Source organism: Nerophis ophidion, linkage group LG11, assembly GCF_033978795.1.
Source record: "Nerophis ophidion isolate RoL-2023_Sa linkage group LG11, RoL_Noph_v1.0, whole genome shotgun sequence".
Classification (NCBI taxonomy): Eukaryota; Metazoa; Chordata; class Actinopteri; order Syngnathiformes; family Syngnathidae; genus Nerophis; species Nerophis ophidion.
Genome location: NC_084621.1, coordinates 5,208,731 through 5,225,787, shown reverse-complemented (window position 1 = coordinate 5,225,787; position 17,057 = coordinate 5,208,731). Strand labels below are relative to the sequence as shown.

The window sequence follows — 17,057 nt, the reverse complement described above, 5'->3', positions numbered from 1 at the left end:
CAACTTCAGCATTGGAGCATTCACACCCAATTCCTTTGGGAATTGCTTCATCTAGTTATTAAACTTCCTTTTGACAATTTCCAAAAATTCCCAGATTTCCCAGAATTCCAGGTTTTCTGGGACATTATTCCCATTTAAAAACAATTGGCCCTTTTTCAAACTTCCACCATTTCCACATTTTTCAACCCATTAAAACCATTCACCTTGAACACATTCCACCATCCTGGAAATTTAACCTTCCCTTTTTCCAAGTTCAAAATAATTTCTGGATTTTCCAGAATTCCTGGTTTTCCAAAGCCCGATTTCCACTCTTTTTTCTGGCAACTACTCCTCCCACATTTTTCATCCCACTTCAACCGTTCTAACGTCAAAACATTCCTTTCAATTAGGACAAAAAAAGAAGTGGGTTTTTTAAACTTGAAAATGTCCCAAAATTCCAAGAATTCCATAATACCATTTCTCAATTCAACATGTTACTTCTTCAACATTTCTCGACGGATTTAAAAAATTCGAACACCAACCATTTCTACTCAATCAGACCATTCAAGTTTTTTACCATTTTCAAAAAAATTCCCGCTTTTTCCCAAAATGCCCAACTTTTTGAAAAAGTCCCATTGAAATGAATGGAACATTCTTCAACGTTCCACAGAGCCCACATTTTTTATCCGATTCAAACTGTTCCAACTTCTAAATATTCATTTTGTTCAGGAATTGCGTGCTCTACTTCAACATTTTAAAAAAAAAATTCTAGGATTTCATTTCAACTTCAGCATTGGAGCATTCATACCCAATTCCTTTGGGAATTGCCTCATCTAGTTATTAAACTTCCTCTTGACGAATTCCAAAAATTCCCAGATTTCCCAGAATTCCAGGTTTTCTGGGATATTTTTCCCATTCAAAAAGAATTGGCCCTTTTTCAAACTTCCAGCATTTCCACATTTTTCAACCCATTAAAACCATTCACCTTCAACACATTCCACCATCCTGGAAATTTAAACTTCCCTTTTTCCAAGTTCAAAATAATTTCTGTATTTTCCAGAATTCCTGGTTTTCCAAAGCCCGATTTCCACTCTTTTTTCTGGCAACTACTCCTCCCACATTTTTCATCCCACTTCAACCGTTCTTACGTCAAAACATTCCTCCTTATTAGGACAAAGAAATGAAATGGGGTTTTTAAACTTGAAAATTTCCCAAAATTCCAAGAATTCCATAATACCATTTTTCAATTCAACACGTTACTTCTTCAACATTTCTCGACGGATTTGAAAAATTTGAACACCAACCATTTCTACTCATTCAGACCATTCAAGTTTTTTACCATTTTCAAAAAAATTCCCGCTTTTTCCCAAAATGCCCAACTTTTTGGAAAAGTCCCATTGAAATGAATGGAACATTCTTCAAAGTTCCACAGAGCCCACATTTTTTATCCGATTCAAACTGTTCCAACTTCTAAATATTCATTTTGTTCAGGAATTGTGTGCTCTACTTCAACATTTCAAAAAATAAATTCTAGGATTTCAGTTCAACTTCACCAATGGAGCATTCACAAATTGCTTCATCTAGTTATTAAACTTCCTCTTGACAAATTCCAAAAATTCCCAGATTTCCCAGAATTCCAGGTTTTCCGTGCCATTTTTCCCATTCAAAATGAAATGGCCCTTTTTCAAACTTCCATCATATCCACATTTTTCAACCGGTTCGAACCATTCCACTTTCAACACATTGCACCATCCTGGAAATTCAAACTATTCTTTTTTCCAAGTTCCCAAAAATTCCCGGATTTTCCATTATTTATTTATTTATTTATTTTTATGGCAACTACTATTTCCTCATTTTTCAACGCATATCAACCATTCCACTGTCAGAACATTCCTCTTGATTAGGAAAAAAAACAAGGTTGTTTTTTGAACTGGAAAAATTTTCGGTTTTCCCAAAACTCCAGGAATTCCGTAATAATATTTTTCAATTCAACATGTTACTACGTCAACATTTCTCAACCGATTTGAAAAATTCCAACACCAACCATTCATTCAGAACATTCACATTTTTTTAATCTTTTCAGTAAAATTCCCTATTTTCCCATAATTCCCACATTTCCATGAATTCTCATTTGGGTGACGTCATACGCAAATGTTAGCTTTCACTGCTATGCTGGTGACACCCAACTCTACATGCCCCTAAAGCTGACCAACACACCGGATTGTAGTCAGCTGGAGGCGTGTCTTAATGAAATAAAAAAATGGATGTCCGCTAATTTTTTGCAACTTAACGCCAAAAAAACGGAAATGCTGATTATCGGTCCTGCTAGACACCGACCTCTATTTAATAATACAACTCTAACATTTGACAACCAAACAATTAAACAAGGCGACTCGGTAAAGAATCTGGGTATTATCTTCCACCCAACTCTCTCCTTTGAGGCACACATTAAAAGCGTTACTAAAACGGCCTTCTTTCATCTCCGTAATATCGCTAAAATTCGCTCCATTCTGTCCACTAAAGACGCTGAGATCATTATCCATGCGTTTGTTACGTCTCGTCTCGATTACTGTAACGTATTATTTTCGGGTCTCCCCATGTCTAGCATTAAAAGATTACAGTTGGTACAAAATGCGGCTGCTAGACTTTTGACAAGAACAAGAAAGTTTGATCATATTACACCTGTACTGGCTCACCTGCACTGGCTTCCTGTGCACTTAAGATGTGACTTTAAGGTTTTACTACTTACGTATAAAATACTACACGGTCTAGCTCCATCCTATCTTGCCCATTGTATTGTACCATATGTCCCGGCAAGAAATCTGCCTTCAAAGGACTCCGGCTTTTTAGTGATTCCCAAAGCCCAAAAAAAGTCTGCCGGCTGTAGAGCGTTTTCCGTTCGGGCTCCAGTACTCTGGAATGCCCTCCCGGTAACAGTTCGAGATGCAACCTCAGTAGAAGCATTTAAGTCACACCTTAAAACTAATTTGTATACTCTAGCCTTTAAATAGACCTCGTTTTTAGACCAGTTGATCTGCCGCTTCTTTTCTTTTTTTTCCTCTGTCCCCCCCTCCCTTGTGGAGGGGGTGCGGTCCGATGAGCATGGATGAAGTACTGGCTGTCCAGAGTCGGGAACCAGGATGGACCGCTCGCCTGTGTATCGCTTGGGGACATCTCTACGCTGCTGATCTACCTCCGCTTGGGATGGTTTCCTGTGAACGGGACTCTCGCTGCTGTCTTGGATCCGCTTTAAACTGAACTCTCGCGGGTGTGTTGGAGCCACTATGGATTGAACTTTCACAGTATCATGTTAGACCCGCTCGACATCCATTGCTTTCGGTCCCCTAGAGGGCGGGAGTTGCCCACATTTGAGGTCCTCTCCAAGGTTTCTCATAGTCAGCATTGTCACTGGCGTCCCACTGGGTGTGAGTTTTCCTTGCCCTTTTGTGGGTTCTTCCGAAGATGTCGTAGTCGTAGTGGTTTGTGCAGTCCTTTGAGACATTTGTGATTTAGGGCTATATAAATAAACATTGATTGATTGAAATGAACGGGACATTTTTGTAAGTTCCAGATCGAATTCCAGTGTTCCTGGAAATTCAAACTCTTCAACATTCAACCATTCAAACTATTCTTACATCCATGCTACATTTTGTCAGCATTTCAGCTCAACTTCCGGAATTGCCTCTCCTAGTTATTATTGCTTCCCCGAAATAATCAATAATGTCAGCCACATATTCTAAGCACACATATTATTGATGATGTCATTAGGGATGTGATATCATCTCTCTACAAAAGCCACTGACATCAATCAAATAAATGTACCGTATCTGAAAACACAGATCTTAAACAGGTCTGTCAACGGATGAGTGGCGGCTCGCCTCGGATGAAAAAAAAAAAAAAAAACATGATGGCTGTCTACCAGAAAATTCCTTTTTCTGCTACTAAATATGTTGTACCTGTTTCATATTGGAAGCATGAATGATTGTGGAATAGTACTCTGCAGAATCAGTGTCAGCTTGTCAAAATGTATGTCTCTGCACTCTTGGACCAATCACCAACCTGATAGCATCCACACCAAGAGAGTTATATAAGCCAGTGGTTCCCAACCACCGGGCCGCGCAAGAAATTAAAAAAACAAAAACATTTTTTTTATTTTTATAATTAAATCAATATTACAAAAACACAATATATACATTATATAGCAACATAGATCAGTACAGTCTGCAGGGATACAGTCTGTAAATTTGTCCGTGGGACAAATTTTCAAGCGTTGACCGGTCTGCAGCTACAAAAAAGGTTTGGGACCACTGATATAAGCTAGCGTGACAAGATTGTTATTCTATAAATTCTCTTTTAGGTTCCTTTTTAAAAAAAGATGTGTGTTTTGATTGGCAACACTAAATTGGCCCTAGTGTGTGAATGTGAGTGTGAATATTGTCTATCTGTGTTGGCCCTGCGATGAGGTGGCGACTTGTCCAGGGTGTACCCCGCCTTCCGCCCGACTGTAGCTGAGATAGGCGCCAGCGCCCCCCGCGACCCCACAAGGGAATAAGTGGTAGAAAATGGATGGATGGATGTGTTTTGCCATTGTTGTTGTTGTGTTGTATATATTATATACAGTACATTGTTGATGACGTCTTTATATATGATTTAACCCTGATTCATCCATCCATTTCCTACCGCTTGTTCGATTTTGGGGTATCGGGGGGTTGTCTCAGCTGCATTCAGGCAGAAGGCGGGCTACACCCTGGACAAGTCGCCACCTCATCTCAGGGCCAACACAGATAGACACTGGTTATTATTGTGATATAGCAAATATAGAGCAACATTTGGATATCAGTCCAACTCAATCAATCAATCAATCAATGTTTACTTATATAGCCCTAAATCACTAGTGTCTCAAAGGGCTGCACAAACCACAACACAAACCACTACGACATCCTCGGTAGGCCCACATAAGGGCAAGGAAAACTCACACCCAGTGGGACGTCGGTGACAATGATGACTATGAGAAACCTTGGAGAGGACGAAAGCAATGGATGTCGAGCGGGTCTAACATGATACTGTGAAAGTTCAATCCATAATGGATCCAACACAGCCGCGAGAGTCCAGTCCAAAGCGGATCCAAGACAGCAGCGAGAGTCTCGTTCACAGCGGAGCCAGCAGGAAACCATCCCAAGCGGAGGCGGATCAAGCAGCGCAGAGATGTCCCCAGCCGATACACAGGCGAGCAGTACATGGCCACCGGATCGGACCGGACCCCCTCCACAAGGGAGAGTGGGACATGGGAGAAAAAGAAAAGAAACGGCAGATCAACTGGTCTAAAAAGGGAGTCTATTTAAAGGCTAGAGTATACAAATGAGTTTTAAGGTGAGACTTAAATGCTTCTACTGAGGTAGCATCTCGAACTGTTACCGGGAGGGCATTCCAGAGTACTGGAGCCCGAACGGAAAACGCTCTATAGCCCGCAGACTTTTTTTGGGCTTTGGGAATCACTAATAAGCCGGAGTCTTTTGAAGGCAGATTTCTTGCCGGGACATATGGTACAATACAATCGGCAAGATAGGCTGGAGCTAGACCGTGTAGTATTTTATACGTAAGTAGTAAAACCTTAAAGTCACATCTTAAGTGCACAGGAAGCCAGTGCAGGTGAGCCAGTACAGGTGTAATGTGATCAAACTTTCTTGTTCTTGTCAAAAGTCTAGCAGCCGCATTTTGTACCAACTGTAATCTTTTAATGCTAGACATGGGGAGACCCGAAAATAATACGTTATAGTAATCGAGACGAGACGTAACAAACGCATGGATAATGATCTCGGCGTCTTTAGTGGACAGAATGGAGCGAATTTTAGCGATATTACGGAGATGAAAGAAGGCCGTTTTAGTAACGCTTTTAATGCGTGACTCAAAGGAGAGAGTTGGGTCGAAGATAATACCCAGATTTTTTACCGAGTCACCTTGTATTATTAAATAGAGGTCGGTGTCTAGCAGGACCGATAATCAGCATTTCCGCTTTTTTGGCGTTGAGTTGCAAAAAGTTAGCGGACATCCATTGTTTAATTTCATTAAGACACGCCTCCAGCTGACTACAGTCCGGCGTGTTGGTCAGCTTTAAGGGCATGTAGAGTTGGGTGTCATCAGCATAACAGTGAAAGCTAACACCGTATTTGCGTATGATGTCACCTAGCGGCAGCATGTAGATGCTGAAGAGTGCAGGGCCAAGGACCGAACCCTGGGGAACTCCACACGTTACTTTCTTTTCGACACCTAGTGGCAACAATAATGCACTAAAAAAAGATCATGACACTGTAAGTTGAAGAATGCGGACATGTTTGTTACTGGATACTTTCTAATATGTTTCTGCCTTGGAGAATTTGTATCTATAAGTAACATGCATCTATGATTATTTAATATGAGTTTATGTCGGCAAACGTGTTTTGACTGCACTTATTACGTATTTCTATCTTGTGTGCTATCGTGTGCTTAGCTGTTGTGTAGCTGCTAGATTTATGCAGCATACCGCGTTTATCTTTTGGGAATAATTTAGTAAAGTACCAACCATGTGTGCTTATTGGAGAAAAACGTAGTGAAGTGAATTATATTTATATAGCGCTTTTCTCTAGTGACTCAAAGTGCTTTACATAGTGAAACCCAATATCTAAGTAAAGTTTCTTGCCCAAGGACAAAACAGCAGTGACCAGGATGGCAGAAACGGGAATCGAACCTGCAACCTACAAGTTGCCGGCACGGCCGCTCTACCAACCGAGCTATACCATATAAACAAAAGGCACTCTCAGAGGAGGTATGAAACTTGGCTATGAAAACAAAAACAATTTCAACAACGGTAACTATGGACATAAAACAGAACTTGCAAATTATGGCAAGAATAACAAAACTTACGGGGAACGAGAAAAGAGCATAGATCGTCCGCATTGAGCAAGGGTGCGAAGAGGGTGATGTCGCCAGGCTGACTGCCTGGCAACTACAGGCTTAAATAGGTGCAGTGATGACAGGTGCGTGAGTCGTGAACACATAACAGGTGAAAACTGATGTGTTGGCATGGTAACAAAACAAACAAGAGTGCCCGATGTATCCAAAACAAAACAGAACGTGACCACAAAACATGACAAATCCTACATTTTAGATCTCACCTTTTTTTTTACCAAAGTGCCGGCACTCGTGTTAGCGCCAAGAATTCACCGCGTGCTCGCTTTGTTTATGCAACTCAACCGAACCAATCAAACGCAGGCGCAAGAAATCCCTTTACAAGGAATCACACTGTCGTGACTGGACAAGCTACAACTTATTTTTGCAGCCGTATACAATCCAAAAAAAACAAAAACACAGCGACTAATGGTGCAGTTTGTTTCCCCGTGGTGCAAAGCGACTGAACCGGACACGAAGCGAAGGGTATGACATCTTTTAATTAATCAACAGTGAAAACAAAAGACGCTCACAGCGGAGGTACCAAACTTGGCTGAGAAAAGAAAAACTATTAATATTACGTAAACTATGGACATGAAACAAAACTTGCAAACGATGGCATGCATAAAGAAAACTTGGAACGAGAAAAGAGCATGAAAAAGAGCATCATGGATCATCAGCATGAATAGCAAGGCTGACTGCCTGGCAACTACAGGCTTAAATAGAGGTGATGTGATTATTAACAGGTGCACGAGTCCAAAAGAATCAGGTGCGTGACATGAGGACAGGTAAAAAACTAATGGGTTGTCATGGAAACAAAGCAGGGAGTGAAAAAACAGGAACTGGCAGAGTGCAAAAACCAAACAGAACATAACCAAACTAAACATGATCACCAAGACATAACACCTACTGTGTTTGGACTTTCAAGTCTACAGAATGCATACTTGCCAACCCTCCCAGATTATCCAGGAGACTCCCAAAATTCAGCGCCTCTCCTGAAAACCTCCCGGGACAAATTTTCTCCCGAAAATCTCCCGAAATTCAGGCTTAGCTCGAGGCCACGCCCCCTCCAGCTCCATGCAGACCGACTCAATGTTGTGACCCTCTTAAACAGGACAATACTGCCATCTACTGTACATAGAATGGAATGAAAATATATTCTACATTTAAGTGCAGTGAAGGAACATGCATTAGGGAGTCGGTTCTGAAGCCCACAGTAAAGAGACGTAACTTCATCACGTCGCCTGGTTATTGACTCCAAAACAAATATATTACACCGTCGACGAGCAAAATTAAGAAATACGCTTGCAAGTTCCAAAACGATTGGAAACAAGAATTTCAGTTTATCCAGGAGAGTTCGAAGGGGAAGGTGTATGTTGCCTGTAGATTTTGTAGAACAGACTTCTCCATTGAACACGGCGGCCGAACGGATATACTCAGCCACGAACGGTCAGTCAGCGAAGCACAAAGTGTCCGCATCGCAGCATCGTTCACAACCCAGTATTATGCAAAATGGAGACCCGATGGTGTAACTTATGCTGAGACAAAGATGGCTATGCTGATAGCTAGAAGCAACATCCCGTTCTCATTCGTGGATGTCTAGAAGAAATCCATGATATATGTTCCCGGATGGGCTTCACGGTGGCAGAGGGGTTAGTGCCTCTGCCTCACAATACGAAGTTCCTGCAGTCCTGGGTTCAATCCCAGGCTCGGGATCTTTCTGTGTGGAGTTTGCATGTTCTCCCCGTGAATGTGTGGGTTCCCTCCGGGTACTCCGGCTTCCTCCCACTTCCAAAGACATGCACCTGGGGATAGGTTGATTGGCAACACTAAATACGCGGTAAAAAATGGATGGATGGGATGGATGATCGGAGATCGCTCGCCAATACGCAAATGGCAGAACAAAGGTTACTCAAATAGTGAAAGGTAAGTGTTGTTGTTGTTGTTTTTTTTAGTAACCAGCAAGCACAGTACAGTTAGTAGAACAACTGTGTTTTTATTACTGTGTATTTGATAGGTGCCGCCGGAAATTCAACTATTTCTTTTATTTATATATATAATAAAATAAATATGTATAGCTAGAATTCACTGAAAGTCAAGTATTTCATACATATATATATATATAGTTATATATACTGTATATATATATATATATATATATATATATATATCCATCCATCCATCACTTTTCTACCGCTTATTCCCTTTTTGGGGTCGCGGGGGGCGCTGGCGCCTATCTCAGCTACAATCGGGCGGAAGGCGGGGTACACCCTGGACAAGTCGCTACCTCATCACAGGGCCAACACAGATAGACAGACAACATTCACACACTAGGGCCAATTTAGTGTTGCCAATCAACCTATCCCCAGGTGCATGTCTTTGGAAGTGGGAGGAAGCCGGAGTACCCGGAGGGAACCCACGCATTCACGGGGAGAACATGCAAACTCCACACAGAAAGATCCCGAGCCTGGGATTGAACCCAGGACTGCAGGACCTTCGTATTGTGAGGCAGACGCAATAACCCCTCTCCCACCGTGAAGCCATATATATATATATATATATATATATATATGAAATACTCGTGTTGGTGAATTATACGTCACCCCTCTTAACCACGCCCCCCCAACCTCCCGAAATCGGATGTCTCAAGGTTAGCAAGTCTGACAGAATGACTGATTTTTTTTGGGGTGCAATGAAAAAAATATATACAATTTTTTGGCGATGATATCAACATTGTAAGAATATGTCCAAACAACCAAAATACTTGTGAGAGTAAACATTAGGGAGAATCTTGGTTTATATATAAATTGTATTTATGTGTGTGTTGTGTACATATGTGTGTGTACATATGTATATATGTAAGTGTGTGTGAATTTAAATGTATTTTATATAGACAATATATAGCAGCAACCACCGAATTGAATTATATTATATATATTATTGTATTATATATTGTATATGTATGGGGGTGGGACCTAATAAGTTGACTTCTTCCCACTCCCTTTTGAGCCAATCTTGACATCTACAAAAGATTAGTCACATGTAATGTTTTCAACGTAGGTGTAAAAATATATATTTATTTTGTATTTTATGTCAATCTCTTCTTTTCTTTGCATGGCTCAAAATAAACCATTCATTCATCTTTTATCAGCTCAACCATCGGAAATAGCAACAGGTCCTAAACTTCTACCTGCAGCTTTGTCACTTATTCACTATAACCATGTTTCCCCCTCAACATTATACAGTCAAATATCCTCAACACACAGCAACTTTGTGAGGGCGGAACCATCGGATGTACGGGGACATACCAAACAGGGTGGAAACTTTTCTATGTGACAATGAGAGAGCAAATGGGAAGCAAGCTCACCGAATCTCAAGACGTGTGGCATCCCGTGAGAACATCCCACACAGTGTAAAAGCAGCAGCAGGAGACTCCGCCGGAATCGGCCGTTCGAAACCAGCCGGGAGGTCATCTTCACGGTGTGGGCGAGATCCCCTAAATCGCCGTATCTCCCAGGTGTGCGCTTTGTCTCCTCGTTCACTCCGGCTTCCTCATATCCATAGGGGGGGTTGGGGTGGGGGGAGAAGAGAAGAAGGAAAAAAAAAAGCTCTGCGTGTCCGCGTCTTCGCTGCAGGAGCAAACGCTCTCCGGCTCGGCCGAGGAAGGAGACGGCGGTGATGATGGAGATGGTGAAGGACGGGCAGGGGCATCCATGTCAGGCGGGACGGAGTTTGAAGAAATCCATCTGAAGGGAGGAGGAGGAGAGACGGTCGGGTTTAGGAGAGACGGAGTGATGGATGGAGTTGGAGAGAGTGGTGCTGATGCTGCACTGGCGCAGAGCATCTGACATGCAGCCGGCTAATAACAGTTCACGCACTCTCACGTCTACGCGGATGACATTATCTCACATAGTCCACCCTCCCCCCCCCCCCGGAGGCTGTGTTGCCTTTCTAGATTGTCCTCACGGTTCACTTCAGTCGCCGATCCGAGCGAGCGCCAGTCAATGAATTAGACAAGATTGCTGTTTGATCGGGAGTCACTGGAGCGTGCGGGCTGGAAGCGACCCTGCCAGCATGATGAATAGCCTCTTGCCTTCTACTCATCTGTGGAATTATGACCTTTTTTTTTTATTGTCTTATTGTTTCAGGCAGTGTTTTTTTTTTTACTTTTTTTCACCAATATCCACCTCAGAAAAAAAAAATGACTCTCCAAGTACCAGTATATATATTTTTTAATATGTATTTATTGATTTGATAGGGAAATCTTAATATTATGGAGCCCCTATAGGGACATGCAGGGGGGGGAGTATGGCAAGATATCGCAAAAGTTAATTTTTGGTACTTTTTTGTGTATTGTTTTGTTGGATTGAATAAATTAAAAAAATTTAAATAAAAAAATTAAAAATACTAATTTGATGGGGAAATCATAATACTATGTAGCCCTAAAGGGACATGCAGGGGGGGGGGGAGTATTGTTAGATATCGTAAAAGTACACTTTTGGTACTTTTTTGGTATTGCTCTGTATTGTTTTGTCGGATTGAATAAATAAATAAATAAATGTAAAAAATTAAAAAAAAAAAAATATATATATATATATATATATATATATATATATTAATTTGATAGGGAAATCATAATACTATGTAGCCCGTACAGGGACATGGAGGGGGGGGGGGAGTATTGTTAGATATCGTAAAAGTACACTTTTGGTACTTTTTTGGTATTGCGTGTGTTGTTTTGTTGGATTGAATAAATAAATAAAAACATTAAAATAATAATTTGATAGGGAAATCAGAATACTATGGAGCCCCTAAAGGGACATGGAGGGGAAAGAAATATAGTGAGATATTGCAAAAGTGCACTTTTGGTACTTTTTTGGTATTGCTGTGTATTTTTTTTTGTTGGATTGAATAAATAAATAAAAATATATGTATATATATATATTAATTTGATAGGGAAATCTTAATATTATGGAGCCCCTATAGGGACATGCAGGGGGGGGGAGGAAGTATTGTTAGGTATCGTAAAAGTACACTTTTGGTACTTTTTTTGGTATTGCTGTGTATTGTTTTGTTGGATTGAATAAAAAAATTAAAAAATTAAAATATAAAAATATTATTTGATAGGGAAATCATAATACTATGGAGCCCCTAAAGGGACACGGAGGGAAAAAAAATATTGTGAGATATCGCAAAAGTACACTTGGTACTTTTTTGGTATTGCTGTGTATTGCTTTGTTGGATTGAATAAATAAATTAAAATATATTCATATTAATTTGATAGGGAAATCATAATACTATTGAGCCCCTAAAGGGGGGGGGGGGGGGAGTATTGTGACATATCGCAAAAGTACATTTTTGGTACTTTTTTGGTATTGCTGTGTATTGTTTTGTTGGATTGAATACATTAACATATATATATATATACATATATATATATATATATATATATATTAATATATATATATTAATTTGATGGGGAAATCATAATACTATGGAGCCCCTAAAGGGACGTGGAGGGGGGGGGGGAAAAATTGTGAGATATCGCAAAAGTACAATTTTTGTACTATTTTGGTATTGCTGTGTATTGTTTTGTTGGATTAAATACATTTTAAAAAATATATATATATATTAATTTGATGGGGGAAATCATAATACTATGGAGCCCCTAAAGGGACATGAAGGGGGGGGGGGAATTATAGTGAGATATCGCAAAAGTACACTTTTGGTACTTTTTTGGTATTGCTGTGTATTGTTTTGTTGGATTGAATAAATAAAAAAAATTTAAAAAAAATAAATATATATATATATATATATATATATATATATATAATATATTAATTTGATGGGGAAATCATAATACTATGGAGCCCCTAAAGGGTCATGAAGAGGGGGAAAAATATAGTGAGATATCGCAAAAGTACACTTTTGGTACTTTTTTGGTATTGCTGTGTATTGTTTTGTTGGATTAAATACATTTAAAAAAAATATATATATATATATTAATTTGATAGGGAAATCATAATACTATGTAGCCCCTAAAGGGACATGAAGGGGGGGGGAAAAATATAGTGAGATATCGCAAAAGTACACTTTTGGTACTTTTTTGGTATTGCTGTGTATTGTTTTGTTGGATTGAATAAATAAATAAAAATATATTATTATTAATTTGATAGGGAAATCATAATACTATGGAGCCCCTAAAGGGACATGGAGGGGGGGGAAGTATTGCAAGAATAATACACAATGTTGGATATAGAGAACATACAAACCCTTTATTTATTGAGTCAAAAATATTAAAACTGGATGACTTGATAAAATTGCAAACAGCTAATTTGATGTAGAAAGTAAATTATAACCTGCCACCAAAGAATGTACAACAATTCTTCTCAACTAAAGAGGAGAAATATAACCTTAGAGGAAAATCTAACATAAAACATTTGTATGCACGTACAACACTTAAAACTTTTAGCATATCAGTATGTGGATTTAAATTATGGAATGGATTAAGTAAAGAAGTTCAACTTTGTACTGATGAGATCCAGTTTAAGAGGATGCTCAAATTAATAATGCTTACAAAGTACAAAGAAGTATTATGAGAAACACTTTCATACTTATTGAAAATAAGATATTTTTCATCTTAGTATGTTGATCATGACTGAAATAATTAAGTACATGTTACAAAACTGCTGTGTTACGCACAGATGTCAATTTGCTATTTTGATATTTTGCTGTAAAGAAGGTCAGTGAATGAATGTTTATATTTGTGGGCGCTCTGAAGTGGAAAAGGGGTAGGGTTAAATAAGCTTTGCTTCTTCCTACTCCTTTTCGGACATGATGTATTGTGTATTGCAAAATGATGAACTTACCTGATGTATAATGTATGTATGTATGTCATGTTCGAAATAAACTAAGAAAAGGAAGAAAAGAAAAGAAAGAATCGCTCCCACTGTATAGTCTTTTTTTGTTGTTTTTTCTCTAGTCCTTCACTCTCACTTTCCTCATCCACGAATCTTTCATCTTCGCTCAAATTAATGGGGAAATTGTCGCTTTCTCGGTCCGAATCGCTCTCGCTGCTGGTGGACATGATTGTAAACAATGCTCAGATGTGAGGAGCTCCACAACCCGTGACATCACACGCACATCGTCTGCTACTTCCGGTACAGGCAAGGCTTTTTTTATCAGCACCAAAAGTTGCAAACTTTATTGTCGATGTTCTCTACTAAATCCTTTCAGCAAAAATATGGCAATATCGCGAAATGATCAAGTATGACACATAGAATGGACCTGCTATCCCCGTTTAAATAAGAAAATGGCATTTCAGTAGGCTTTTAAGTGCATTAGATAGAGGTTAAATTGCCATAGCGAGCAATATTTAACTTTAAACCCTTGTTACATTGAATGAGTTTAAAGCTTAAGTGAAAGGATGGCAGTCTACCTTGTCTGGATGCACATGTGTGATGTGAGCACGTTTTAATGTTGTAAATGTGATGTTTTATGTGTCGTTTACTGTTTTTATTGTAACCTTGCTGCTGCCTTCTTGGCCAGGTCTCCCTTGGAAAAGAGATTTTTGATCTCAATGGGATTTTACCTGGTTAAATAAAGGCTAAATTAAAAATACTTCAACCAAAAATGCTTTGCTCTGATTAGGGCAGGGGTCGGGAAGCTTTTTGGCTGTGAAAGCCATAAAAGCCAAATATTTGTAATTGTATTTCCCTGAGAGCCATATACTATTTTTTACCACTGAATTACAACTAAATGCATGCATTTTTAAGTAAGACCAACATTTTAGAGTATAACGTGTATTTTATTCCTTTTAATAACATGTTTATTCTGAAGCTAACCAATAACAAATGAAATTATTCTTCCCATTTATGCAACTTCTTGAACAGGTGCGGTAGAAAATGATGGATGCATGAGAATGTTTTATAAATGGAACATTATTTTTAACACTGTGATTACCAGTGTATTTATTATTTCTTTATCGTGTTAAGCATTGTCAAATAAGATTTATCTGAAAGACAGATGAAGTCATCAAAAGAGCCACATCTGGCTCTAGAGCAGGGGTGCCCACACTTTTTCTGCAGGCGAGCTACTTTTCAATTGACCAACTCGAGGGGATCTACCTCATTTATATATATCATTTATATTTATTTATTTATGAAAGAGACATTTTTGTAAACAAGTTAAATGTGTTTAATGATAATACAAGCATGTGTAACACATATAGATGTCTTTCTTTCACGAAGACAAGAATATAAGTTGGTGTATTACCTGATTCTGATGACTTGCATTGATTGGAATCAGACAGTAATGATGATAACGCCCACATTTTCAAATGGAGGAGAAAAAAAGTTGTCCTTTCTGTACAATACCACATGAAAGTGGTTGGTTTTTGGCATCTAATTCATCCAGCTTCCATACACTTTACAAGAAAAACATTGGCGGCAAATTCCGTAGCTTGCTTGATTGACATTCACGGCACCCGAGGGTCTTGTGAGATGACGCTGGCTGCTGCCAGTTCATTATTATGAAAAAATGACAGAGAGGAAGGCGAGAAACACTTTTTATTTCAACAGACTCTCGCGCCGTCCCTTCCGTCAAAACTCTAAAGGCCGACTGCACATTTCCTATCTTCACAATAAAAGCCCTGCTTCATGCTGCCTGCGCTAACAAAATAAGAGTCTCGGAAAGCTGGCGTGCACAAGTGATGTGCACGCCAGCTTTCTGAGGGATCGCTTGTGCACGCCAGTTTTCCGAGACTCTGTATTTAGTTAGCGCAGGCAGCATGAAGCAGGGCTTTTATTGTGAAGATAGGAAATGTGCAGTCGGCCTTTAGGGTTTTGACGGAAGGGACGGCGCGAGAGTCTGTTGAAATAAAAAGTGTTTCTCGCCTTCCTCTCGGTCATATTTTCATAATAATGATCTTGCAGCAGCCAGCGTCATCTCACAAGACCCTCCGGTACCGTGAATGTCATTTAAGTGACGTCTTGGTGAAGATTGATGATCACTCATTTTTAGGTCTATTTTTTTTAAAAGCCTGGCTGAAGATCGACTGACACACCCCCCGCGGTCGACTGGTAGCTCGCGATCGACTGCACTAGAGCCATAGGTTCCCTACCCCTGGATTAGGGGGTACTTGAATTAAAAAAATGTTCACAGGGGGGTACATCACTGAAAAAAGGTTGAGAAACCACTGACTTAGAGAATGGGTTTCACTGTGTAAAGCCCTTTGAGTCACGAGAGAAAAACGCTATATAAATATAATTCACTATTTCACACTAGTGTTTATTCACACTTGTCATGTTTCTTAATCCACTGCCTTGATAATGACAAATTGTGTTTGATTCCCTTATATGCACAAGTTTAAAAAAAAAAAATGATAGTGTTGTGTACCCAAAAAAGTAATTTCTTCTGATCTTGTTAAGTCAAAAATGTGGAAAATGTTGCAAAGTACACTTTTTAATTCGCTGATTTTTTTTTATGTATTTTTTTTTTTTTTTTAAGAAGCTCAGTGAAGTCAATACAGTTGATTTCAAGCATTAACTGCATAGTTTTGAAGACTTAAATTAATTTTAACAGCGAAGATTGTCTTGCAGCTCGATAACAGCATGAAAGTGTCGAGAAAAAAACAAGCTCATTTGAGGTCTATATATATATATATTTTTTTTTTGATACAACATATTATTTGGCGACATATGCACGAAAAATATGACAACAGTCTGACTGGTGCAATCTTTTTTTTTTTTTTTTTTATATATAATATAAATAAAAAGTCCCAATTTCCCAAAAAATGTCAGTCCAAACTAGCAAAATGGATGCAAAGTTGTCAGGAATCGTCTTACCTTCGACAGGAGAGCATGGAGCAAGAGTCTTACGTCCGCACGGAGAAGTTGCTTTGTTTCTGGATGGCGAAGCAGAGCCGCCTCACAGCAGCGCTCGCCTGCGGGAGAGCCGCGCTAGATGCGGCCGTGGGGTGGACACGCCCCCTGTCGGCCGCTGCTAGTCAATGTTTACAGCAGCGCCTCTTCACCTTTTATCAAGGATTATTTTATTTTTATTTTTTATTTTATTTTTATTTTATTTTTATTTATTTATCAAGGATTATTTTATTTTATTTTATTTTATTTTACAGCAGCGCCTCTTCACCTTTT

The 17,057-nt window shown here is 39.3% G+C and overlaps 1 protein-coding gene across 2 annotated transcripts in view; it reads right to left on the bottom strand.

Moving 5' to 3' along the window:
• The window catches only part of grik2 (glutamate receptor, ionotropic, kainate 2), a 607,548-nt gene extending 590,709 nt beyond the window's left edge, over nucleotides 1-16,839 (bottom strand). For both annotated transcript variants that reach the window (XM_061914965.1, XM_061914966.1), the window contains exons 1-2: nucleotides 16,749-16,839; nucleotides 10,271-10,649 (exon numbers count right to left, since the gene is read on the bottom strand). In XM_061914965.1, coding sequence (XP_061770949.1) covers nucleotides 10,271-10,376 — 106 coding nt within the window. In that variant the 5' untranslated portion in view covers nucleotides 10,377-10,649; nucleotides 16,749-16,839. The remainder of the gene's footprint in view (nucleotides 1-10,270; nucleotides 10,650-16,748) is intronic.
• Nucleotides 16,840-17,057: the final 218 nt, after the last annotated feature.